At 40.8% G+C, this 26,013-nt stretch overlaps 1 protein-coding gene across 1 annotated transcript; it reads left to right on the top strand.

The window, feature by feature from the left end:
• Nucleotides 1-26,013, top strand: LY86 (lymphocyte antigen 86). The gene is made up of 5 exons (XM_014885852.2): nucleotides 1-354; nucleotides 13,899-13,985; nucleotides 15,255-15,383; nucleotides 22,265-22,317; nucleotides 25,268-26,013. Exons 1-5 carry the CDS (start codon nucleotides 234-236, stop codon nucleotides 25,361-25,363), a joined length of 486 nt encoding a protein of 161 aa, XP_014741338.1. The 5' UTR covers nucleotides 1-233; the 3' UTR covers nucleotides 25,364-26,013.

The raw sequence follows: 26,013 nt of genomic DNA, 5'->3' as shown, positions 1-26,013 counted from the left end.
AGTTTAACACCAAGCAGAAAGCAGAAGTCTAAGTACACGGAAATAACACCCTCCAATTCTGATTAGCCTCTTGTTTATATCACATTGTGGGAAGCTGAGGCTGCACTGGCTCACTTAACCCTTCTGCAGGCACGAATGTTGTAAGTCCTGTGTCCCTCGGAGAAAGGAAGGAACACCTCCCTCCAGAGTATTAGCAAGAGACAGAAGTGATCCTGCAAACTACCACCACCACCATGAAGACATCAAATACTCTTCTTCTCATCTTAGTCCTTCTTTACATCAATGACAGCACAGAATGGCCTACACACACAGTCTGCAAAGAGGACAACTTGGAAATATATTACAAAAGCTGTGGTGAGACTTTTTTACATTTTCATTTTTCTTTTTAGCTGCTCAACAGAGTTGTTCTTATGCAGTGAGTGATGCTTATAAACCAGGCAGTGAATGGAAAGGTTTCACTCCCAAACCTGCACTGGGTTTCACATGTAAAATATTTTACGTGTTTCAAGTACAGATGGTTTTGGTTCACACACACACAAATCTAACTGTATTTAGAAGATAACAAAGAGGAAATAGTGTAACTTAACTTAGAATAATAAAGTGCTGTAAAAAACCCAGTTTAGCATGAAAGAGTTGACTAAGATTATTATCTTGAAGTAAGAAGGTTAAAAAAAATAGGAAGACCCTAGGTCTTTAACTTTTCCCCCCTGGGATGAAACAGGCTCTTCAATGCACTGATCTGCTGCTTTCCTAATGTGAGATGAGACTGTGGTGATGTGCTTTCTGTCCTCCCACTTGGAATGACAAGGGACCCAGTGTGAAGGATTCAGGTTCTCTGCCATTGCCACTGTGCTTAGCGAGACTTCATCAGCAGCCCTTACTAGAGGCATTTCCCAGGGACCACAGGGTTTTGTTTGTTCTTTAAATTCTGTAGAGAAGAAAAGGAGCAAGCTACACTGGAATTGACTGAAAATGAATTCACTGAATGGTGCCTGCTTTCCACCTCTTGCTTTGCTGGCCGTGTGCCTCGCCTATTGTGCTGATCGGCTTTACAACCGGGACAAAGGGAATTAGATTCACAGACGCCTCATTCATTTTCCGCATGTGATTTGAAAAGGGATTCATGGCAAATGAGCACCCTAGAGTTTGTTTTTCCAATTCATCCAGTTACAAAGGGTTTTCCTGGGGGCTTTTCCTCGCCTGTAGCTTTCATGCGTTTTTGCACACCCATTAAAATAAAGCCAGTGAGGGACAAGAGAAGTAAATAAATATTTGTAATGCTGTTCTTTACTGGCCTGCTCCCAGGGGACTAAAGTCAAGCTTCACATTCTATAAATGGGTATAACGCATTAAGAAAATATTTAATTATATATTGAATACAGACTTTGGTATTGCTTTCATTTTAGTAAGAATTTATGGCATAAGTGAATTCTGGTCCCTCAACAGGTCTCAGTCAGCATGAGATGCCTTAACACAGAGACACAGGCTACAGTCTGAGTGAATTCAAAGTATGATGAATTTGTCTGCTGGCATGTGACAGTTAAATGCTGCTTCTTACTGTGCACATCACTGGCCTCGCTAACAATATGCATTTGTTTAGAGTCATTTGTTTCTGTCACTTCCTTTGGTTTGCCATGAACAGAAAGATCAGAGGTATATTCATTCAGGGGGAATTCACAGCTTGAGAAGCACGAGCCAGAGATCATAAAGGTCAGGTCCCAACACTTAGAGTGTTCTTCTGTTTTCCTGGGCACAGCTATGGGAGATGAAAAGATTACACACATGTGGAAACAATGCAAGAGTTAAATAAGTTTCTTTGTTTAAAGTCAAGCTCCTTTCTCCCTTACTGCTCTGTCAGATTACAGTTGAGACAACTCACAACTGCCATCACAATGTCCTGCCTTGCCTTTTACCAGAGGCTACCACAAGTGTAGCATCAGCACAGGATACACCACCTGCATTGCTGCTGATGCTGTTCATAATCCGGCAGTTTGCATAAAGGAGAAGAATTTAAGGTGTTTGGGGTTGAGTCCCAAAATCTATAGGATCAATCCAAGTACTCTAAGTCCACATCTGCTTCAGAAAGGACTCTGTCCTTACTGAGCTCACTGGCAAGCTCACAGTGGTTCCCAAGGTGCTGATCACCTTTTCAGGAGAATAGGAGCTTTGTCCCTACTTAATTTCACTGTAAACCATAAATAGATGGGCAGAACATAATTCCATTTTTCATCTGTGTCCTGCCAACTTTGTCACCCAGGAGGACACAGACTTGTCGTTTGACAAGACCCATTCCCAACAAACCTTTTAATTACAAATTTATAATGGCAGCAAACATAGAGTTGATATTAGGCAACTGCCCATAGTCTTCAGCTATTTCAGAGGAATACTGCCCCATATGTCCCTCCAGTCTGAGAAATCCTTTTGGTATTTCCTGCTCCACTGAAGATATCAGAGGATGTTCCATTTGGGAGATAACAGGAGCCACAGTGAGGTAACAAGTACAAAATCTTGGGTAAAGGATTGCCTGTTGGCTTCAAGAGGGTGAGGATTTCACCTCTAATGTTGTTACTATAGACTCTAGGATGTTATCAGTGAATTAGGATTGAATCAAGTAAAATATAAGGATGTTAAAAGAATTTTAACCAAGTAATTCACAACTTGCTTCTGGAGCTTAATGTCCTCTCTCAACAAATTATTAGAATTCAGTTTGAGTATTTAAAGAGGAGCCAAGCACCCCTTTTTGCTTTGCTATTTATCAGATCCTCTCCTATAATGCAGTAAAAATCTGACTAAAGTAAAAAATATGGGCTAATATAACTGTGATTAATGCAACAGAGAATTTTAGGTGGATAACTGAGAAAGTGTAGCCATCTCCTGTACCCAGGATTAAGTTGCAATTGCTGGTCACAAGCATTTGTTCTAGCTGCATCCTGCTCCTATAGCACATAAGATACCGGCTTGCATCATGCCCCCAGCCTCAGCTCAAGCTCTGGATCCTATAGAAAGCATCCCCATTCACACTCAGCCACATCAGACTAAATGTTCTGGAACCAGGACTCCAAGCCATGCATCAAAAGAAAGGCTAGACATGATCAGTATAATGCAACTGTAAAGAAGTAGTCTAAAAGAAATCAGACAAAAATTGCCAGCAGCAAGTCCATGGTAAGAAAATCAAGCTGAGAGACAGGTAGTCTAAAAGTAGAGTAAATAGACAGTGCGCTGCCTCCTTTATGTAACCGCAGGAGACATAACACTGAGACAGTCTATAAATAGCAAGACATTTCCTATTAGGGCCACTCTTCCTCCCAGGAACAAGTGACAAAAATGAAGGAAGATCTCAAATGACCACAAATCACTTTAGAAACCTGGGCAGAGATCCCGAGATAAAAGCAGCAGAGGTTAACATCTCTGACTGAGAAAAGAGAACCGTAATTGGCAAGTCTATGCACAGACATGAAAAGAACCTGCTACATAAATGGTCAATTTCTAGCCCTTTTAATTTCACTGTAATAATGCTTTTGATCTTTCCAGCTACATTTTAAAAGGCAATTGTCTGGGAAGGGAAGGGCAGGTAGGCAATGGTAACAAAGTGCCCTGGGCAGATTCCAGTGTTATTTGAGTAATAGGCATCCACTTGAAAGTGCAAAGTGCAATGCAGAGAACATAATTCCCAAACGCATCTACCAGCACCTGCTTCTAGATCATTCATGTAAAGCCTAATTGTCTTAATTAGCCATGAAAACATTCTTACTATGTAGTGTTCAAATGGGACCCCCTTCATAGGGGAAAGCAGGTGATTGCTCCTGCAGACACATGAAAAATATTTTCCAACTATTTTTACAGCTCTTTCTTGAAATGTTAGGTGGGCCTGTATTAACACTTTAGTGCTTCAGAATGCCTGCTTTTGTTTTGACCTGCAAGCTTCCTGATTATTTAATTAAGTTATTTAGATTAGGACCTGGAAGATTTCAGAGCTCCCCACTGCCTGTGTAGGTTTCTTTACAGTGCAGAAACAAACAGTGATAAGGCAGAAGGTTCTAAAAAAGGGTATGGACACCATCAACCATTAGGTTGATTAGGCCTTTGTTATCTGTGCACTGGAGCAAATAATGGGGAATTTCATGTAGATCTTCAGAAGAGTCAAAGTAGTAGTATTCAAAGATGACATCTTCAGAAATACTCCCAAGACTATATAAAACATTGCTCAGACCACATGAGATTTTTAAATACAGACAAACTTATATTCCCAATTCATATCTGATTTTTTTCCTTCTGTTTTTCGTCTGAAGCAAGGTTAATAGCCATTAAAGTTTCAGGAGAAGGAGCAAACAATCAGTATTCATTTCAACCTTCTGAATTAAATATGAAATTGACTTCACCCTTCATAAGTTTTATATCTGTATATCTACAAATTTTAAAATAATAAAACATATATGGGGCTATGGGCAAACATTTGCTATAATTCATGTCTTCTGCTAGACAAAGAACCAGGACAATCTGGTCTTCTATAAAATTATTTTTACATGGCAATACCTCTTCCAAAACAGAGGAAAGTCATGCTGAACTTATGTCCAATGAGCTCCATGTTTGCTTGCACAGTTCTGTGTCACACATGAAGCAGTGTTCTCTCTATAAATCTTTTTCCTGGCCTCCACTGGCACAATAGGAGAGAGTAGCACTGCCTACTTCAGTACAGACTTGCATTAAATTGCATTCATAGATAGAGAAACTCTCATGTGTATGGCTTTTCTTTAAATGTGTTAGCTCAGATTTGGATCTCTTGTAAAATGGCCCCTTGAACTCAATAGGGTGTAGAACCCACTCTGGTCAGATAGTGCACTGTAGACATGCTCCTGTTAAACTCTGTATTGAGGGAACTTTTTAGTGCTTAAAATACAAGAAGAGACAGAGACCAATTACCTCACAATTTCCTGATGATTTGTCTTTCCTTTCTGAAGAGTTTCAGGCTTAGTAGGGTCCCCCTCATGCACTCATTATACTTTCTCCTACATACTGAGAGATCAAAGATACTATTTTTCTTAAATTCGACTTGTTCCTTTTGTAAAAATACACCTGTCGCATGCAGCCCTGCTCAATCAGCAATACCAACTTGTAAACAGTACTGTTAAATTGGCATCACTGCAGCACTAATTTTACAGCATATCACCTTCTGTTCTCTATGTCAACCAATGTAACTAGGGCTTTTTCCTCCCTAACCACACACTTACATTCTTTACTTAAAGGATATAAGTAATCTGATAGCTTCAGCTAGGAAAGAAAGGTCTGTGAAAAGCTTCTCACTCATGCCTCTTCAGGGCAAAAATTCTTCTAGACACTTGGTAAAAAGAGGATTTTTTTTTCCATTATTCTTTGGGTTTTTGGCAGACAGATTGAGCCAGATGCTTCTCTTGGACTTATTTATTTATTTCCCTCAAACAGTCTTCAGCAATTGCTTCTGCTTCTAAATTATTTAAAGCCACACGACACCAACTCTTCTCTGATCTTTTGTTGCATAGATTGCTAATGGGCAAACAATCAAAGAACTTAAGAATTCCACTTGAAAACAATTTTTTGTTTGTTTACTCTGTCCAAGCCATCTTACTGTCATAGCTTTGCTGTTGTACTCATCTGGTATAACTTACTTATTCCAAGGGGAAGACCAGATGTGTACATGTATATTTCTGGCACCAGATCCTAACAAACTGAAACTATCATCAGAATCAAGGTAGCATAGTTATGAGTACACATGCAAATCTTCTTTTAAAATTTTGCTCCCTCTGTGAATTAAAATTATACCACCTATTTCATTCTCCACATCTCATTAGAGGATTTAAACTTTCTTTTTTCTGTGTGAACTCTTGAGGTGATTCTGAACATCATTTTACCCTTCTTTCGGGGAGAGAGAGTACTTAGTAAGTTTTAAAATGTAAATGATAGAGAGGAGCAGGAGACAATTTCATACCTCCAAGGTACTCTGGCAAAAACATTAGATTTGGTACCTAGACTTTAAATCTTTCAGTAAAATCAATATTAATGCTTTCAGTGAGACTAGTAGTGGAGAGAATTAACCTCAGCTGAACTTCTCCCACCAGGCTTTAAATTTTCCCATCTAATTTAGTTCTCAGTGGTTTCCTCACAGAGCCAAATTCTTCACCAAATCAATTAAGGTCCTGCACCATGGACTGCAAAAGAGGGTTGTTTACGTGTGACAGCCTCTCCTGTTTATCTGCAGCTGATAAATCTGTTTGGCATGTTTTTCACCTACTCAGTTTTGCCTCATCTTTGGTTGCTGTAGCCACTGAGTCATTAAGGTAAATGTAAGGATGATTGGTAACAGTTCAGAAGGCAAAAATATAGAAAAATATGTTCTCCCCTTTGGAAACATATAGGAGAGACATACCTAAAAAATGGTATATTACATTACAGTCAAGAAATACTGTGGGCAAGGCAATACTGTCACTTGCTATTGGATACTGAATCTGAGCCTACGGAGGGAGCACTCTAATACACTAAACAGGTGAGTCACAGCCATTTCAACAATTTGATAACAATTTGAGATTAGGTCCTGTATTACATAAAGCAGAAATTATCAAAAGGCACATTAACTGAATAAAGTCAGGAGCAAGAACAAACCACAACTGATGATAAGTGCTCCTATGCAAAGCTTTCTCCTCTAAGCAATAAAGCATTGCTACACTTTCTTGACAATGCCACATCATCTCATCTAGAGCTGTCATCAAGGCCTCAAAATATCTCTGGACCCTACTATGCTTAGAGCTTAGCAAAGAAAACAGAGGCAGGAGATCAGACGCTCGCAGCAATTTAAAATCCATCAGGAAAAACAACCAAAGTATTCTAAGAAAAATTAACACCTCTAAATGAAAAAAAACTACAGTATTATTGTGTGTTGATGCCACTGAACCAATTTTAAGGAGGCAATCTAAACCTAGGGAGAAACAGTGGCCATCAGGGACAAGATGTCCAAATGCCCTTTACAGATTCACCATGTACCGAATCAAAACCCTTTGATCTGCTCCGGATGCTGCTTTTTGACTCAGGAGAGCTTCTAGTTGCCAAAAGCTAGCATTTTAAAAACTACCAGAAATTAATTCAATGCTTCAGTTTCCTCTTCACCTGAAGATGGATTGCTTCTGTCAGATGATCCAGCAGTGATCAGACAGGTGGGAACCCAGCTAGTTTCCTCAGAAGAGGGAGCATGCCATTCCAGCTGTAGCTTACTGCCATGCTCCTGTACTGGATTTAAACCCATCATGGGAAAATGAGAGCATTTATCCCATTTATATGCTGCTGATTACTATTCTGTATAATCAGTGGTATAGCTGCTATGCCAGAGCATGGCATGTGTCTGACAGCAGGGCAGTTTCCAGCCATGTTTGGTACTATTTCTGACACAAGTCTGAAAGTCTGTTGTGAATCCCCAGTCATTCTGGCAAGCACTGATGTCCAGAGATCTCAGTCTCAAGTAGGGCACTATGAAAAAATTATTAAAAAATACCCACAAAAACAACAACAAAAAAAACACACTGAAGAGGGAAGAGACAGCTCTGGTTAGGAATACAGGCAGTTACTGTAAGCATCTTATTCATCCAGTGCATGGTGTTTTCTTACCAACAGAAGAACAAAGACTTTCTCTCTCTAATACAGTCCCTGCTGGGCCCAAATTAATGCAGTATTTTCTTGTTACACTGCTGTAGTTGAAGCCTGCCTTGTTTGCCTTACTCTCTCAAGCTAACTAGGAAAAATCAGAATTATCAAGTACAAATCTATATGTGCTATCTCTCAAAACATGCATCTTTCAGTTTTGTCCTCTTAAACAGGCTTGGATAAAGCTTTGTCACACCACACAAAGCACAGAAACCCCCCTTTCCAAATACCTCCTCTGGGAAAAGCAAGGAAAGACTCCAAACATCTCTAACAAGCCTGCTCTCAGGAAAGGTGGTTCATACAGGAAAAGGCAGGGAGACTCGGGGCACATCTTTGACAAGGCTGTTTTATGCATGCTAATGACACCTCCATCCCCAAAAACAGGCCTGCAGCTGCAGAGAGCCCCTCACACCTTCTGTCTGCACAGGGGCTTCCCTCCACCTCATCACATCAGCCTCGTGACAGAAAATCTCTTCCTCTCTTCTCCACCTGACATTTGGGGAAGCCTTCTGAGTTACTGTTTCTTAATATTTGCACATTTGGACATCAGTTATACTCTGCAATGAGTTTTATTTGAAATAGCAAGAGACAAAATCTTTGTCCTTTATTTAAATTAATTTTGTAAGACACTGAAATCACCTTACTCCAAAACTAAGGCCATAAGCACCAGCCAGTAATGCCTGTGCCTTAATCTAACCAAGATATAAATATATAAATATATAAATATATATATATTTATACATATATAATTGCTCTATGCATTACCACCAGTGTTCAGTATTCTTTGGAGAGGGCTGGAATTATGTAACTTGCATGCATTTTTTTAAAGTCATATTTTAAGTTTCTTTTGCAAGTGTCCTGGGCTTTTTTAGTTTATAGATTATACTGAAACCAAATCTTCAGGCTTTCTTCTACAGCCATGTAAGTTTTATCAGAAAGGAAGCAGAGTCATTCTCTCCATTGGACATCTCCAAAAGCTTTGGAGGTTTGGGTTTAAGCAACCTCAGAGACCACAAGTTGATAGCACTGTTTGCAAAAGGGAACTCCCACGATCTCTAACCCCAGGACATTAAGGATATACGAACTCTAATCTTTCCAATTCCTTCTCCTCTACGTTGCCTTAGCAAGCCAAAAAAGTTTAAACATACACTGACTTCTGCAAATGAGGCCAGAGTTCCAGTCTGAATTAGGCAAAAGCCTGGAGCTAGTCATAGCTAAGGCAAATGTCTCAGGATGAAGCATTCTCACAATAAAGTAGACACAGCCAGTGTGAGTCCCACAGTTTATTCTTCTGTCCTCTGAAGAGAGGGTCACTCTGCCCCTCCCAGACATGTCTGGATGTGGCAGTGGCATGCAGTGAAGGCAGGCCCAAAAGAAGTTTGTTAAGCTGAAGGTGCTTGGGGAAATGCAGATGCATAACCGGAGAGCTGTTAATTCACCTGATGCTTCTTCCTCAGTAGCTTGTAAGTAGATTCCAGTGTCAAATATAACCTTGAGCATTCGGGTTAATTTATTTAAATAGACATTAAAGGGAAATTGTTGAACGAACACATAAAGTCTGAAATCCCAAACAGTTCCTCATTCTTTCCCTCTCCTTTCATCACCTTGAATGTTGTAAAGACTAATGATTTAATTTTATTAAGAGCTTTGAAGGTGAGGAGTATTGGGTAATTGCTAAATGTTTCTTCCCTGTGCTAATTTCCATCTCCTCTAGCACCAGCTTATCCTTACATGACCCTAGTCCAGTGCAGTTGTGCCATTTCAGTCCATTCTGTAGCTTATCTGCTCCTAAAAGTATTATTTTAAAGCACTCAAAGCTTACCAGTTTGAAGGGTCTTCTTACCACTCCAAGGCTCACAGATGTGGACTTTTACAAGCAAAGCTCATCTGCTTGCTGCTGCTATTCACTCATACCGCTGATTTTCATGCTCATATGGAAACAATGTGATTTTAGAGCAGATTCAGAAGAGAGGGAAGCCAGTACAGGATAGTTAAAAAGATTGGAGGGAGAGGGAGGGAGGAAGGGAGAGGGAAGAATAAAAGACAGAGGGTGTTGTACATCACACAGCAAAATTCCTAGAGCAGGTGCTTCCCATCTGGCCATGCCGTTTCTGTAATGCCCGCTTAGCCATCTAGCAGCTCGGGCTCTGAGGGACATTGCCAGAGTGGGTTAGCACATTATCATTCCCAGCTGTCCACTTCATCCTGTGCTCTGGAGATCCCCTCCCAGGAGGCTGTAAAGGCAGCCCCAGCTCGCAGCCCGGTGCCTTTGTGCACACCCATGTTCAGCAGGGGCAGGAGCCGCTGGCCCCACAGCTGCAGTAACCAGGGCACAAAAAGGAGCTCCCATCTGTTGTCCTTGTCACTGAGGCCACACTGCTGTAAATATGTCTCAGCTAATTTACCTATGACCCTTCAGCCAAGAACAAAAGCAGGGGGAAAAAACTCTAGAAAGAAACATTCAGGAACTCATCTGAGCTTCTAGGCTGTGCTACACACACCTGCTCAGTCTTCTAAGAAAAGCCCAGCCAAACTCATCACTGTGAACACCTCGAAATAGTAAGTCAGGCTGGAATCTTGCACTGTAGTGCCAGTGCACATGGAAAACCACATCCCAAGTCAATACAGGAACAAATCTCCACAAGGGTACTTAGGTAAGGGTGAAATGGGAGGTGGGGATGCATGGGCTCAGCTAACACTAAGCCATGTAAGGGGTGATCAGTAGCAAGATGCGAGGTACATCTCAAATTCACCTCTCACAAAGCAGGATTGTACTACAGAAGTCAGTCTTCAGTGAAAGCTGGACATGCAATGCTAGATACAGTTGAGAGTTCAGCATCAGCCACAGCATCAGGTTCAAATAACAAGTCTGAAAGTTCTTGGAGTGCATTGATTGTTTACAAAAGCCAAAGACTTTCCCGTTTTGCAGAGCAGTTGCCCAAAATTTAGTACTGCCTGGAGAGAAACTTCAGTCAAAATTCTGCTTCCAGACACCTTTCATACTAGCTGTAAATATGTTGCAGCCCAAGTCCTTCTCACTAGATACACAAAAAATGCCCTTTTCCCCCTCAGTAAGCAGATTTGCACTGATAAACTTCAATGTGTTTGCAAAATTTCCAACAACATTATGAGTGTTGGTGATATATCAAAGCTGAACTGGAAAAGCAAAATTCTGCAACCAGTTAAAGAGTTTCTAGCTTTAATTATGGGAGAGGGAGCAGATTGAAGGGAGTAGGTGGAGGGAAGTCTGGGAACATACAGTACTGTGCACCATGAAATGTTGCAGGGAAGTGGAAGGCTGAAGGGCAGCCCCACGTATTTTAGAGATCTAACAGTAAATGTTATTGCTCTGCACATGTGAAAGACATAACATGTATTTTTTTCAGTCTAACGAGCTCACTTCAGATTGAGGCAAACAAGGAAGAATAAGTATTAAACCTCCATAAGAGATACACAGTGACTCACAGTTGTACCTCTGAGAAGAAAAACAAAAATGGCAATTGCCTTGGCCACAGGAGGGACTCCTCACAATTTAAAGAAAGAGGGGTACAGCACAATCCCCTTAGTGCATAAAGCCCAGCTGAATTTATTGACTCCTTCACTTATCATGTGGCGAAACCCCGTTAGTTTCATTAATTTTGTTACAGTAGCAATGACTCTCCCTACATGTTTGGGAATCCAGACTCCTGGGCACCATAGCTTTAGCAACACAGCCATTCTTTCAATTGATTTCAGCAGGAGGCTGAAATCCATGTATTCCACAATATCTAAGATTGCAAAGTTGGATTGCTAAATCTGAGCAGAAATTTCCACAGGGATGGTCAGATAATTAATTGGGGTGCTTTTGGCAGTGGAAAATTTTATATTTCTCAGCAACAGAGTAACAACACAAAATCAAAGTGCTCCAATTCACATTTTTTTCTGGTATTTTTCATGTGAGCGCTTCCACCTCCTGGATATATCAGGATCCTATACTGCATCACTAGCAGTGCAGTAAAAGACATCTATGGCTACAATGAATTATGAAACGTGTCATCTGTTAGAGCTCAACCCATAGAAGTACACAGACATCCAAACTAAAACAACCCTGAGATCAAGGTCAGTGTAAGAAGCCCAAGCTTTCCAAAAAAACTTGGTTAACTATGAGAAATTTTAAACTAAAAGTTCAAATTTTAGCCCTAACACCACAATATATTTTTTTCATTAAAGTACAGCCTAGTCTTTTTAAAAGAGAAGACCATCATGTATGTTCTACTGCCATGTTTGACCATAACTCTCTCTTGAAACTGCAGAACCAACAATTTTAGTAACTTGACAACCAGCACTATTTGTAGGCATCAATGCCCAAATTGCTCTGAATCTGAGCAGCTGCTTCCTGAACCTGATCATCACACCATACACAAAACAGAAACAAGAGGGGCTCGAGCAGAAGTCCAGAGGAAAGAGGAAACCAAGCCCTGAGAGATGGTAGAAACCAGAGGGGAAGCAGGAGTAACTGTCCTGGAGAAAAGAGAAGTTTGACATGCTTTCCAGCTGGAGCAGGAAACTGCTCTCCTAACCGATTCCAACAGCTTCTGAAGCTGCAAAAACAAAGCTGGAACTGACAGGAATAAGAAAAAAGAGGAAAGACAACCCTCTGACTGTGGTCACTCTTGATAAACAACTCCAGGCACTAACTTTTTGTCCCAAGCAGATTATGCAACTGCAGAGACTTCTTTAGTGGTGTGGAGGACAAAATCCAGCACAGGGACACAGCTTTGGAAATACCGGTGCTTTTTATTTCCTTCCTTTGAGTAGTCATTTTAATTTACCAGAATTTAGGGCTCAGGTACTCCTGTTAGACTACACAGATAATCTGTGGGCTCACAAAGCCTGACTTGTTAAAGCCCTCCAGGTCTTCTCAACACTTTCATTTATTCTGTGATTCCCCGCTAAGAATCAGGGATTGGTCACACAGGCTTGCTGACTGCCAGCTGCTACATCCTATGGGGCACTACTTGAAAAAAAAGGGTTAGACTACGGGGATGCTGGCTCAGCCTCACAGAGAACACTTGTGACTCAAGTTTCACCACAACGTCAAAGAAAATTCTCCCAACCTGTTATTTTCAACTCATTGAGAAGATTAGCTCAAGCAACAATAACTTATAAACAGAAGTCAGTTCCTAAATCTATATTTGTCACTATCAGATCTGTGTAAACCAAGGAGCCTATGGCTGCTTCTGCACATGCCACATTCGCTTCCCTTTTTTCCACAGAGAACAATGTTGGATATACAGGCTGGGTGGGAAGCCATAATAAGGAACAAAACTATGCCTAAAGCAAGTTTGAGGCTCAAGGTATTTTTCCAAATTGGCCAAATCTTTCCCCTCCTACCACAGCTTTGGAAAACAATTGCACATTCTATTGGTTGTGGCAGCTGAGCTGTCAGTGGTTGCTGCTGCCTGTCACCAGAGAGTGACATGTCAGCAAGCCTTCAGGCACAGCATCAAGTCTCATGGAGGCTAGCAAGGAGGAAGGTGGAAGTGGCAGGAAAAACACTTATGTTTTTACAAGAGTTTTAGAATTTTTGCAGAGAAAGGGATACTACAGGAATTGGAAAGAATCATGTTCATGACAATTACCAGTCAAAGGGCTCCCTTTGGCCCCATATCTCTGCTAAAGTCTCCCAGAAAAGGAGAAATGTAGAATATTTCCTGGCTTAGAAATATCACAGGATGGTAGACCCAGAAAAAAGTGTTGCAGTATCTCAGTTAAAACAATTTTATTTCAGTTATGGACTTTCCATCCCACTCCAGAATTCAGTTTGCTAATCAGCTTCACCAAGCTGTCTTGTGATACAAGTTAATTAATAAACATCTTCATAACCGATTGCTCATTGGTGCTGAGGAAGGAATGGCAATGTGCAGAGCTCTCTGGGAAGAGTAGTTATGCTGAGACTTCATCATTGAACAAGTATTGGCTACCCACCATTGTGGAGAACTTGCTTTCTTTGAATTTGGTTAATTTTCCTACACAGTAGATTCTAGCCTTACACAGGTTATCATCGGAATGTGCTTCAGACTGAAGGGGCAGGAAGGACAGAAGTAGCTATTGAAGGCAGAGTATCTCTTGGAGAACTTTTAAAGAATATGTAATTTGTTTTTTATTACACGTCTATATTTTATTTTCTTCTATACAGTCAGTATCTCATTAAAGATACAACTTGTAACCCACTGCTTTGTGTCTTCAAACAGATCCCCAGCAAGATTTTGCTCTCAGCATTGATCATTGTTCTGATATTGCAACCCATACCTTTAACATCAGAGCTGCAATCGTCCTAAGTAAGTGAATTCCTATTTTCTCACGCCATACACAGGTAATTAATGTGTGAGTGCTGATATTAAGAAGAAAGCAAGGGTGACAATCTCCTATAAAATATGAATGAGCTTCATTTCTTAGAAATCTCAAAACATGTGCAGGGTTACAAAAATGTTAGTTCTGTTATCAGCTCAGCCTCAGACTACATATGTCACCCTAAACAGATCATACCAGCCTTCAGCCCCTATTCTGCTCCTGCTCTTCATTTGTACACATGGAGAGCCAAGGTGGGGGGCTGCTCTAGAGCTCATCATCGTCTTCTAGGAAGAGTCTTGTTGAACGAGACAGCTACAGCACCACACTCTTGTGTCAGTACCTCAGCAAATTTCTACGGCTGCGATGCTTGCAGGTAGGGGACTGAATGGACTCCCACGGAGCAACATAGGGACACCCCTGTGTCCCTCCTGGGCATACAGAGAAGTGTGCTGGGAAAATGCTGGCCTGAGGCAACAGCCATGCCATCAGTTTGCCACCTGCACTAGCTGAAATTATACCCTTCGGCACTTGACTGATCAGTAAAAAAAGGTAAAAACTGGGTGCAAAATTTCATATTAGCCATAGCTTGCTTTGTGATTATTTCACAGGAAAGCCATCTCTTGCAAACCTGAGCCTCAAGCTGATCTAGATCCTGTATTACCAGAGCATAAATATGAAAGTGCTGCTGTATGCTCTTGGTGCTGAAAATAAATTTGTGTTCCAAGTGTCTTTTAGCACCTGGGAATGCTTCCTTGCATCCAAAAGGTCTCCCTTCCTGTGAGACATGCAGCCTATTTGTCCAGGAAGCATAGTTTTCAGGTGGCTGTAAAGGTAAACAAGCCTGAAAAAAAATCACACTACAGACATTTGCAAATACTTTCCCACAAGTCAGAGTACAGGACCTCTGTCTAAATCCAGTAGCCTCACTGGCTCTGCCTGTGTCAGCAAGCCAGGCATAAGCAGGCAACCTCCTAGCACTGCCAAGCTGCTGTGCTGGTCCCTGGCACATGTTTGGCTCAGGCCAGTTACTGTTTTCCCAGGCAGCAGTTACAGGTCACAGGTTGCTCCCAGGGGCCCATTGGATATGATCCCTTTGCTAAGAACACAGATTTCTATGTATCAGGAGTCCTCCAAGAAGAGAAAGCTTCTAATGGCTCAAACAACAGGGAGGAAAAAGTAGAATCTTTTTAAAAATAAAATAATAAACCTGCTTATCCTTTCACTTTCTCTGAGCTCTCTTTCTACTTTTTGTGCAGGACACAGCATCGAGGAACTCTATGCCAAGCTGGACATGATCATAAATGGAAAGACTGTCTTAACCTACTCGGAGACACTTTGTGGGCCTGGTCATTCCAAGTTGATTTTCTGTGGAAAGAAGAAAGGAGGTAATTTAGGTAGCACTCTAAGTGTTTGATGGCTACTGAATACTCCAAGCAGGATGCACCCGCTGTGCTGTTGACTGCACCAATACATCGTAATGTTCTGTTTACTTCACCAGCATGTTAATGGGTGACAGGAACACAGTAGGACAGAGACATTTAAATTTAAAGGCCTGCTTTTCCCCCCAGCCTGTTTGTTTGCTTTACTTTTAATCACAGAATATTGCACACACATGGGATTTCAAGTCCATTAAAAATAACTGTGGTTATGTGACCCCCATCCACCAGCAGAGAGGTTCATAAGCCCTATTTAGAGGCACGTGCTTGTTATGTGAGAAAGAAGTATGGTAAAAATAAAGGCTAGTTCTGCAAAAGAAATGGCTGAGCAAACAAACAACCATTCTGAACATGTTCTTCACTATAAAAGGAAATAGGCTTGAATAAGAATATTTGGAAGAAGATACTATTTGCTACCATCATCTTGTTTCGGTTCAACATGTGCCTATGCAGCAGTCAGATGAATTCAGCTCATGGCAGTCACACTGCCAACTGGTGAAGACTTGCTCCAGTTTAGAGTGCTACTACTTGCCCCCAGAAAACAGGCATCTTTGGGCCAGGTGAGCCTGGGCACCTCAAGGCCCCTTCTGCCACAACCCAGGCCAGGTAGGGCCGAGGTAGCTGTGCCATGACTGGTAGAGCTATGGTCATGCTTCTGGACTGCAGTAACCACATATCCAGTAATTTTTAAACCCCTCTTACATCATCATCATCTATTTCGGCTGATTTTACAAAAAAAAGGTAGAGCCACAGAGAAGTTTGAGTTGTCAGAGCACCAGTTAGTTACAGAAGCTCTGCTTTCCTTCCATTCACTCACTTCAAGCTGATAACGCTGCAATAACTCATATGCAAAGGCCATGAGTTTAAAGACCATGCACAGCACTACTGCTAAGACAGCCCCTGGAAAATTACTAAGACATTTCACACTGCACAAAACTATCACAAAGAATAATAGAGAAATGCTGCATGAGGAACCAATTATGTAAATCCTGTAAGCCAGATAGACAAAAAATTAAATTCAGAAGTTTCTTCAATTGTGTATTGAATTACAAGAGGAGAAAACCCACCCACAGACTTACTGAAAAACTGTCTTATTCTGATGAAGTACTCAATAACATCCTTTAGTGAATACATTCAGAAGAAGTAGAGTCAGTCCTAGACTGAGCATAAACTGCTATTCACATATTAAGCTACAAAACCAAAACCTCCTGGGGTTTCCATGTCTCTTAATCTTAAACTGACAGGTGATTGTTTATGCTAATTGAAGCACATTATGATATAAACACAGAGTTGGTTGTTTAAATAAATCTAGATATCTTCATTTAGAAGTATCCCTACTTTAATGTGAAGACATCTGCCATGCACTTTTTAATTCACACCCTCTCATTCAGTAGCTGTTTTTATGTAGAAATTAAGTCACAGTGGGAAAGAAGTGAACTTTCTCAGACAGGTTCAAACTGAAAATGGGGTATTTCTTAATTAGTTGACAGTTGAATCTACCCCATGTTTTAGGACAGAGGATTGAGCTGAAGACCAATTTAAGGCAGTTCAGGCATAATTTACCATATTAGCACAGCTGTAAATCTGACCTAATGCCTGCACAGGAAGGACAACTTGTGAATGGCCAAGTATGCAGACTACTAAGACATAGGAGAGCAGAGAGCCCTTACAACTAAAGCTTTTCATGGAGAGCCTCTTTTTCCCTGTTGTATGGGCAACATTTCCAACATCTGGCCAGACCTGACCTGAGTTTAAATATAGTTTCACACAGAATTTGCTTGCCTTTCACAAGGAGGCCAAAAATTGCCTGCTCCTCCCTCTCCCAAAATTAGACAGAACTTCTACAGGTTTTGTTGATCCACTTATTTGTGGGAAAAGCAGAGCAGAAGAAAAAGAGACTTTTAAGAGACGGATGTGGCAAAGTCTTAGTTATTTGAGGGAAGTCTTTTCTTCTTTATTTATATTTGCTGTCCTATAATGCTACAGTTTTTTCATGACTAGACATACTCTCTGTGCTGGAAAGACTTAATATAGCTGGAGATTTCATGTTCATCATAATCACATAGTATTTACTATTTTTGTTAACCAAAGGTCATGTCTGGCATTGCTCACTCAGACTCATAAATAAGATTCCAAGATCTTTTTCTTTGAGCTATATGAATGTTGTGAAGTTGTTAGCTCAAAGTTTACAAGGAAATTTGCCATTGTCTACTTAAGAACAATAGCAACAAAATTGCTAAATTCTTTGTGGCATAACATGAACTCAGGCTTCCTCTTTTTGAGTAGAAAGTGCTGGTTATTCCCCATTTCCTCCAAGAAAACGGTTACATAAGATTTAACAGATTTCCCAATGCAATCACTAAAATCAGAGTGGAAGATCTACCAGGGTAATATTAAGCAATGTGTCAACTACAGCTTGCAGGCTTAAGCAAATCTACCTGACAAAAAGAGAGCTGTACCCTCTGCAAGTTTTCTTTCGGGCTCAACTGACAGAGGCACCATCAGAGCACTTGCACAATTCCTAGTGCACGCTCCCCAAACCACAGAGAAACCCCCACCTTGCTTCAGACCTCCATTCTTTTATATTATTGTCCCTTTCAGTAGGTGTTACAGTGAGCAAGTTTCTAAAATAGTATTTGTGAATAAAAGTAGAGAATATAACATGAATTAAAAGACTGGCTATCACATTGAGAATGTAGATAGCTGTTTCTGAGAAAGCAGCTGCCCCACAAAGCTAGGTCTTTGGGCTGACACACAACACCATCTTGCTTAGCCCCTTCATCTCACCTTGCAGGAAAAGGTAAAAGCACGAATTTTTCTCATCTGGCCATGTATTTACATGTGTTTTTTCCCACTCAACTCTATATCTATAGCTGGCAGTTATTCACATCGTTCCTACATCCATAGCACCCACAGAAGCTGTGTGTCAGTTGCACGGGTGCAAGATTTGTCCTAGAAGAACTCCAACACGGAGCACTGAAATTCTAAAAATATTTAAAACCTAGAAAAAGGAAGAGGTGGGTGCAGATGTACAGGGCCTTTATATAGTACAAGAGTGTGAGAACACATAAAGATTTTCAGTGAAAGGAAGATTTGAGAAAGAGGAGTGAGAACTTCATTATAGGTGTTTAGTCAGGAAGGAGAGGCATCTTCATGACAAACGATAACTAGCAATTTGAAGTAATCCTCAGGAAGTTCTTACACATTTCAAAGATCTGCCTCAGACTGGAAGCTCCTAAAGACATGCTCACTAGCAATGAAAAGGACTAAGTCACTTTTGGTAGAAACAACAGTGAAAAGCTGCTACAAAAATACAGTAGTATCACCTTGATTCAGTGGTACATTAGAAATACTTTCTAGGCAGCTCTACAGAAACCACTTTCAGAAAAATCTATAAGAAAAAGGGCTGAAAGCACATCACTGATGACAGCATTTTTGACAGGTACCATAAATTACCAGCAGACCAAAAAGAAAAAAGGGAATATTTAGTTGGGAAAATGCACTCATGGTTTATTCTCTTCCAAATGTGTGAGCATTTTTTGCAACCACAATTGGGCTTTTCTCTAGGAAGACCACAGAAATCTTTCAATGAAATGAGGCTCAGTGTTTGTGACAGTTAGACTTACTGCAGCAGATGTGTTCATCCTCTTTCAATGTAGGAATGTAAAAACGTATGAATATGTGGAGAAAAAATGCATATTAAGGATTCTGTGATAAACTACAGTCCTTCAAGCCTTGGAGGATGTTTACACTTTTGGAATTGTAGCAGAAATTCTCCATGCAACTGAAATACTGAATGGTCTTTGAAAAGCCTGATCCATTGAGGAGGTTTCAATGGTCCAAAGCGAATATGAGTGATAAAATTCAGCAAATTTACGAATCCATAGTATTTTGATAGGTCTCAACTAGCTGAAAATGACAACTGCCCTTGCTTTCCTATAAGGGCATACTTTCAAAGCACCATAGTTTCCCCCTTCCCACTGAAGCAAGGAAGCTCACAGGAGTTTTCCAAAGGGCTGGTTACAGAACCACAGAATTTTTGAGGTTGGATAGGGCATTTGAAGTTCATTTAATCCAGTTCCACCTACTTCCAACAGGGCCATCTGACAGCCAGCTGCCCAGGACAATGTCCAGGGCAGGGCTTTTAGATATATCAAAGGATGGATGCTCTACAACCTCTCTGGGCAACCTCTGCCAGTGCTCAGTCACCCTCACAGTAAAAAACGTCTTTCCTGATGTTCCTGTGTTTTAGTTTGTGCCCACTGCCTCTTTGCCCTGCCACTAGGCACCAGTAGAGAGACCTGGCTCTATCCTCTTTTACAGTCCCATTTCGGGTATTTGTACATATTGATGTGCTGTCCCCTAATGATTTTGTTCTCTGGGCTGAACGGTCACAGCTCTTTCTATCTCCTCATTGAAGAGATGTGTTCTAGTCCCTTAATTATATCGGTGGCCTTTACCACTAGTTCCATATGTTTCAGCTGTGGACCACTGCAAGACCCCTGGTTAAAAAGAGCTAAATAAGGGTAAAACTGAAGCATAAAGCACTAAATGTGAACCTCAAGCTGAACAAACAGCAGCTGCTACTCCATATTTGAAGGTTCCCTAAAAGATAATACAGCCCATGGCAGTAATTTCTTTGATAACTGAGCAAAGGCATAGCTACAACACATCAGAGCAATCAAGGAAATCTTCTCAGAGTGGGCTGAGGCAGAACCCTGAGACTGCATTCATCTAGTTACTTTATCACAGTGAAGTGTATGGGGAAAAATAGCTTCTACCTACACTAGATGAGAGATTAGCATTGCCATCATTTCAGAAGCAAATTTATGGCCTGATGACACCTACTTCATTTTAAAATACAGGCTTTGCAAAGCTTGAATGCTGCATCTATGTTTTTAGATTCTGGATGGCTTTCTGAGAGCCTAGATGAGATCCTAACAAGACACATGATTCAATAGAAGCTTCCATGTCCCTGTGCAGAAGGACTTTGGGTGATTTCCCGCAGCCCAGTTTCCTCTCCACTCTCCTCTGTTGTCATCCAAGATTTGCTAGGCTGTGAGTTGAATGAAGGTAGTGCTGCAAGGCTCTCTACTGAACAAAAGGACATGCAAAGCACGAGCCCCCACCCCTGCGTGGTCCACACCACCCTGAGGAGGCAGCTCCCAATATGCCTTAGGATCACACCGACACACACAGCTCAAGTCCCAGGGGAGTCACTCATCACCTAAGTTATGCAGACTTCAGTGCTTTTAATTCCCATTTAGAGTCTATTAAAGCTGTGAACCAAGAGGTGGGCTGTACTGTATTTTTAAAATTTTTGAGTCACCGCTCTCTGCAGTGGAGATGTGTCAGACTCCTGGGCTCTTGCTTCATGCACAGAAGTGAGTGACAATGGTGACTGTTGTCTGAAATCAACAAGACTTCTTGCTGTCCACATGAATTAGCCAGAGATGCAGAGGGGAATGAGCACAGCACAATTTCTGTAGCATAGTTGATCAGTTTGAGATTGACAAGCTAAGACATACTTATTCTGTTCTCTATTTTGGGATTAGGTTTTTCAGGGCAACACTGAGTTCTTTTACATCTTCTCCACCTCCCAGGATCATCAGAGCATTGCATTATACAAACTTCTCATAAATGCAAAGGTGTAGAACATTGGTGAGATCTCAGGTTTCTCCTTTTCCTAGTTTATCTTATTGTCATGATTCGTTCACAAAATTTTGTTACAAGACTAACATTTCATATCACTTGTGGACTGTCTTCAAAGTCCATGCATGGTGAGATGGACCATACGATCTAAAGACGTTACAAAGCTTTTATCCAATCTTTCACAAGAAGCAGTTTAAACCAACAGTGAGACTAGACTAAAACGACTCTCTAGAAGTGACAAGCATCAAAATGCCAGCACATACTCATATAAACATGATGAAACACTTACTCCTCTGTCACTGTCAAAGTAAGGACTATTTCATGACACCTACAAAAAAGAATCTTTAAACAGTTCTTAGACTTTTCCATGATTTGTGTGGGGCAAGTTGTGCAAGAAATATTCTGAAATACTGAAACAAGTTTTATTTTCAGTCAAGTCTGCACAGTTTGGCCCAGTAAGCTATGAAAAAGTAGGAGGAACTGCAGAACAGCTTGCTAATTCTCTCCATTAATGCCAAAGTTGCCCTTTCTTCAACAGCCAAGAGCAGGCATGCCTCGTACGGTTAGGGAGATGAGGATTGGAAGGTGGAACTCCCAGTCTCTATTCCAGTCATCAACACAGTTGTGATGACTTTAATACCTCATGTAACTTCTTGATGAACGCTCCCTCAGCAGAGAGATAGACATGTTCTTACTGCTTTAAAGTCATGCTCAGCAAGCAGTCAGAAGTCCACACCTACACAAACACTCAGCTCAGATTGGTTTTTCTTAAAGTTACCAAAAGAGTACAGTTCAACTATTGCAGCTGCAGGTGTTTAATAGTTCATGCTAAAGGACTTGAGTCTGGCAGTCCCCCACCCCTTTCATTTTCAGGATGTGTGATGGCATAGGAACACCCACCTGGCTGTGCAAAGACATGCCCCCCTTTTCCATTCACAAGGGCTGCAGATGCTCCTGGAGCCCAAGCTCTGCCTTGCTTTCCCCATAATGCAGTATATATCCTGATATTTCCCTCAAGAGGGTTGCTGCAGGACTGTGTATGGAGCATTTTGCAGTTCCATAACACTTGTCACTGGAGGCTTTGAAATGCCATTACAAAAAAAAGCATCTATGATCAGCTGACTTTTTTCCTTCATGTGCTGCATGCCTAACCATCCATCACCATTGTTGCTTTCCAGAACATCTGTATTATGAGGGACCAGTCACACTGGGAATGAAAGAAATCCCTCAGGTAAGTTGGTCATAGCTGTGTTCCCAAGGAGAAGGGCTTTCCGGATGAGATATGGTCAGAGGACTACCAGCAATCACACCAGCATATTCCAGGCTTCCCCAGATGGCACACTGGATCTGATAGTGTTTCATATGAATAATCCTTTTCAATATGAAATTAAGTGACTTTTCTTATAAAGAGTTATAGAGGCACTACTATCCACAAACAAAGTTTTTTTTCAGGATAGCAGATCTCTGTACCAGCATTAAGTCAGACAGACATAGAGTTCTTTAGTAGGCTCCCTCTCTCATACTCTTAAAATAGCAAGAAAAGAAGCAGTTCCAGGGGACTCCCAAGAGACAAAGGCTGCAATCTTGCTCAATCCTTAGGGAACTGAGCCATTTGGAGAAGCTCATTGCTATAAAGGCAATTTAGATAGCTATTACAACTGAACGCATTCCATTGTACATACATAGTGTCAGGCAGAGACCAAGGTCTTCTAGGTGGCAACTGAAGGTACAAGTTATTAGGTCAACACTTTCTCTGGATTTATGGAGCCTTAAAATAAGAAAATCATTTCCTAGGAAGGTGAGAAAACAGGCAGTACTCTAGGCACTGCTCTGAATTTCCTGGTCATCCATTACAGATGCTTTTTACTGGCAGCCTTCTCCGCACACAGCTAAGTCTCCTCCTCGAAGTTCAACCTAGTCACACTGCAAGAAAAGATAGAGCTCAAACGCTGAATGCAACAGTCTCTTAACTAGGCACAGCATGAAGATATATTTGATCAGTACATCACAAAGGATTTTTTAGAGATATACAACTAAGATATTGGATTGAAGGGAAGAAGGCAAAGTCTTTGATTATCAAGGCATCTTGTTGAGAATGTGGCAAAGAAAGGATCACAGTCACCACTGCAAAAGCATTGAGTTCAGGTGGTCAGTCAAATACTCCTTAGATTTACTCAGAGAGGCACAGCATGAGCTCTCAGTTCTTCAGCAGCAGACATAAAATGTATGTCAGAGGCTCAAAAATGAGGTCTGGGATCTGCTCAGCACTGGATTGCTCCAGGCAGGAAAAGAAAACAGGATCAGAACAGAAATACAGAACAAAGATAAGTCCCAAAGAACCAGGCTTGCCAAGACCTGCAGAGGTGATAACAAGGATAGCTGGCTTCTGGGAGGATCGAGCCTAAGTGCTAAGTGCTAGCATCTCATATGTCTCAATCTTCCTTTGGTCACAGCAGAAACCAGGACGTTGGTTTTCCCAGGGTTTTCATGCAGGGAGCTGGACCCCCTTTATGCAGGCTGTTATCCCACCCTAACTAGCCTGCTTCCCTAAAAGCTATATCTACAGAGGCCATGTTGAGCATTGCTTTTTGATGTCTCACACAGGCATGCCTGAGCTCACATCAATCAGCATCCTGCTCCAGGAGCAGCTTTACTAACATACTTACATAGTAAAGCCTCAAGACAAACTGAAGAATAGGTCTTTAAACCAAGAAGAAGCCATAGAAACACACTCACAGACTAGTAAAACTCCAGTTCTGGGCAAATTTGCTGAATTTTCAGCTAGTTTCTGGAGCCAGAAACTCCAAGACTGATCACAAGACTCTAATAACATTTATCACCATAAGCAAAACATTATTCTGAAGGAGAAAAAAGAAATCTTATCACTAATAAGCAATGGAAATTAGTTATTAAGAAGTCTCTTCCATGAATTAAACTATAAGCTTTTAGAGAGTTAATGTGATTGTGAGAAAAGGAATAGGAAGCCTCTTTTGTTAATTGATCAATCAGGCAAATAGCACCATCCTCCCATGCTAATAAAAAAGAATGATTCCATACAACAATCATCTTCTGTTCATTGCAAAGAACAGCCTCATCTGAGAAGCCTGAGGGATGTTTGCATGCTCCACACAGGAATTACAACCAGGCTCTATTCTCAAGAGCATATTGTCATTGGGCCTCTCCCTAAATTTAGATTTTACTCTTAACTTGAACCTCTCTGTGAGGACACAAGCCAGATATTGCTTTAAATATCCCATTGTAAAAGGCAAATGCCAAGAAGCCTGACTCATTCTAGTCAAGCCTCCTTCTACTCCACAACCAGAAGGGCTCTAAACAAGGCAAAAGCATTCTGTGGTTCAAAGCGAGGAGGTCACTGCTGCCAACCTCTCCTACCCCACATTTTGCTCCCCTCTGTGCTCCAGCAAAAAAACCAGAAATAATTACTGCAGTGCCAGCAATATACAGTGAATAAAATCTAGTTCACCTCTTCTTCCAAATCTGTTAAAGCTGCCTTGATCACCTCCCTGTACAGTGCTTCTCCAAGTGTCTGGAGAGAGCCATTTTGACCAATACAAGATAACCATGGCTTCTTTAAGGTTCTGATTTTTTTTTTTTTTTTTTTGCACTGTAATGATATAAGTTCTCCCCAAAGCCGCAATTCATAACTTCAACTACACAATCGGAAATTAGACTTCTTCTTGTTTTATTACATAGGAATTTATTATAAATTGAGTCATCTTTACACACACTTCCCTCAGTGTGCTCTGTTATAAAAATTCATATCAATAACAGTGAACAACAAGTTCCATGTAAGAGAAGTGCCAGAGAACTAAGCATCTCTTTTTCCAGTTACTAAACAGCACAGACCATATTGTGCTTGCTTATAAGAATCATGAGAATTTACATAGATATGAAGGGATTTTTTTATGCAGCAAAATATTTCATTCCCCTTGCATTGTTTTATTTTCAATTTGTGCTGTCAGCATTGATATCCCTGAGGAGAGTATTTTGGCAGAAAATATGGGTACGTCCTTTACCACCTCTGAAACATTTGGACCAGGAAGGTTTTGGAGGAGCTTGATGGGAAAAGCATTGTTCTGTTTCTAGAAAGAGGACTCAGAAACTTAAGCAGTATATAGTACTGAGGGGCTAATCTCTTGCTTTGCATTTTTCTCATACAGGGAGATTACACTATTTCAGCAAAGCTGACTAATCAAGATCACGTCACTGTCGCTTGTGCCGATTTTACTGTGAAAAATAATTTAGACTATTATTAGCAACAAACCAATTTCATGAAAGCTACAGACTACCAAAACTATTCAAGTCAAGTAGGCTGCTTGCATGCTACAATGATTCTGAAGAAAATAGTCCTCACATGGTGATTCTGATGCTGTTCCTCCTTATGATTTCCTATTTTCAAGAAGTTACTAGATCCTGGAGTGGTAATTTTATCTCTAAATGCACACTGTAGCCTACTTTTTACTTCTAATATACACAGCTGTAAGAAGAAAGTATCCAATACCAACACTCTCATTTTAGGATGAAAATAGCATGAAGCAGAACAGGCGAGAGCCTAAACACTTTTTTCTGCAGTAAGTTATCGAGGTATCCATTTCTAACAGGCTAGAAGATGACTTTCACATATATTACATATTATGCAGTTACAGAACTCAACATCTTAAATCTTCTCTGGAGCCTGTCTGGAGATTCCACTAGCACAGCTTTTGTTATAACCACAGAACAAAAGCAAGTAGGATGAACATGCCTTTTTTCCAGTGATCGATGTCCTGTCACTGCACTCATATCATTCTAGTCTTCTAGAGTCTACATGGAATTTTTTGTTCTGTAATGTCTTTTAAGTGATGTGTGAATCATTCTGTACCTAGGCTATGTGCTCTTCTTGCTTCTCAATAAATTCATAACAAAA

Source organism: Sturnus vulgaris, chromosome 1 (genome assembly GCF_052056855.1).
Source record: "Sturnus vulgaris isolate bStuVul1 chromosome 1, bStuVul1.hap1, whole genome shotgun sequence".
In the NCBI taxonomy this organism is placed as follows: Eukaryota; Metazoa; Chordata; class Aves; order Passeriformes; family Sturnidae; genus Sturnus; species Sturnus vulgaris.
Note: the sequence above shows the minus strand (reverse complement) of the source record. Positions and strands in the feature narration are given on the sequence as shown.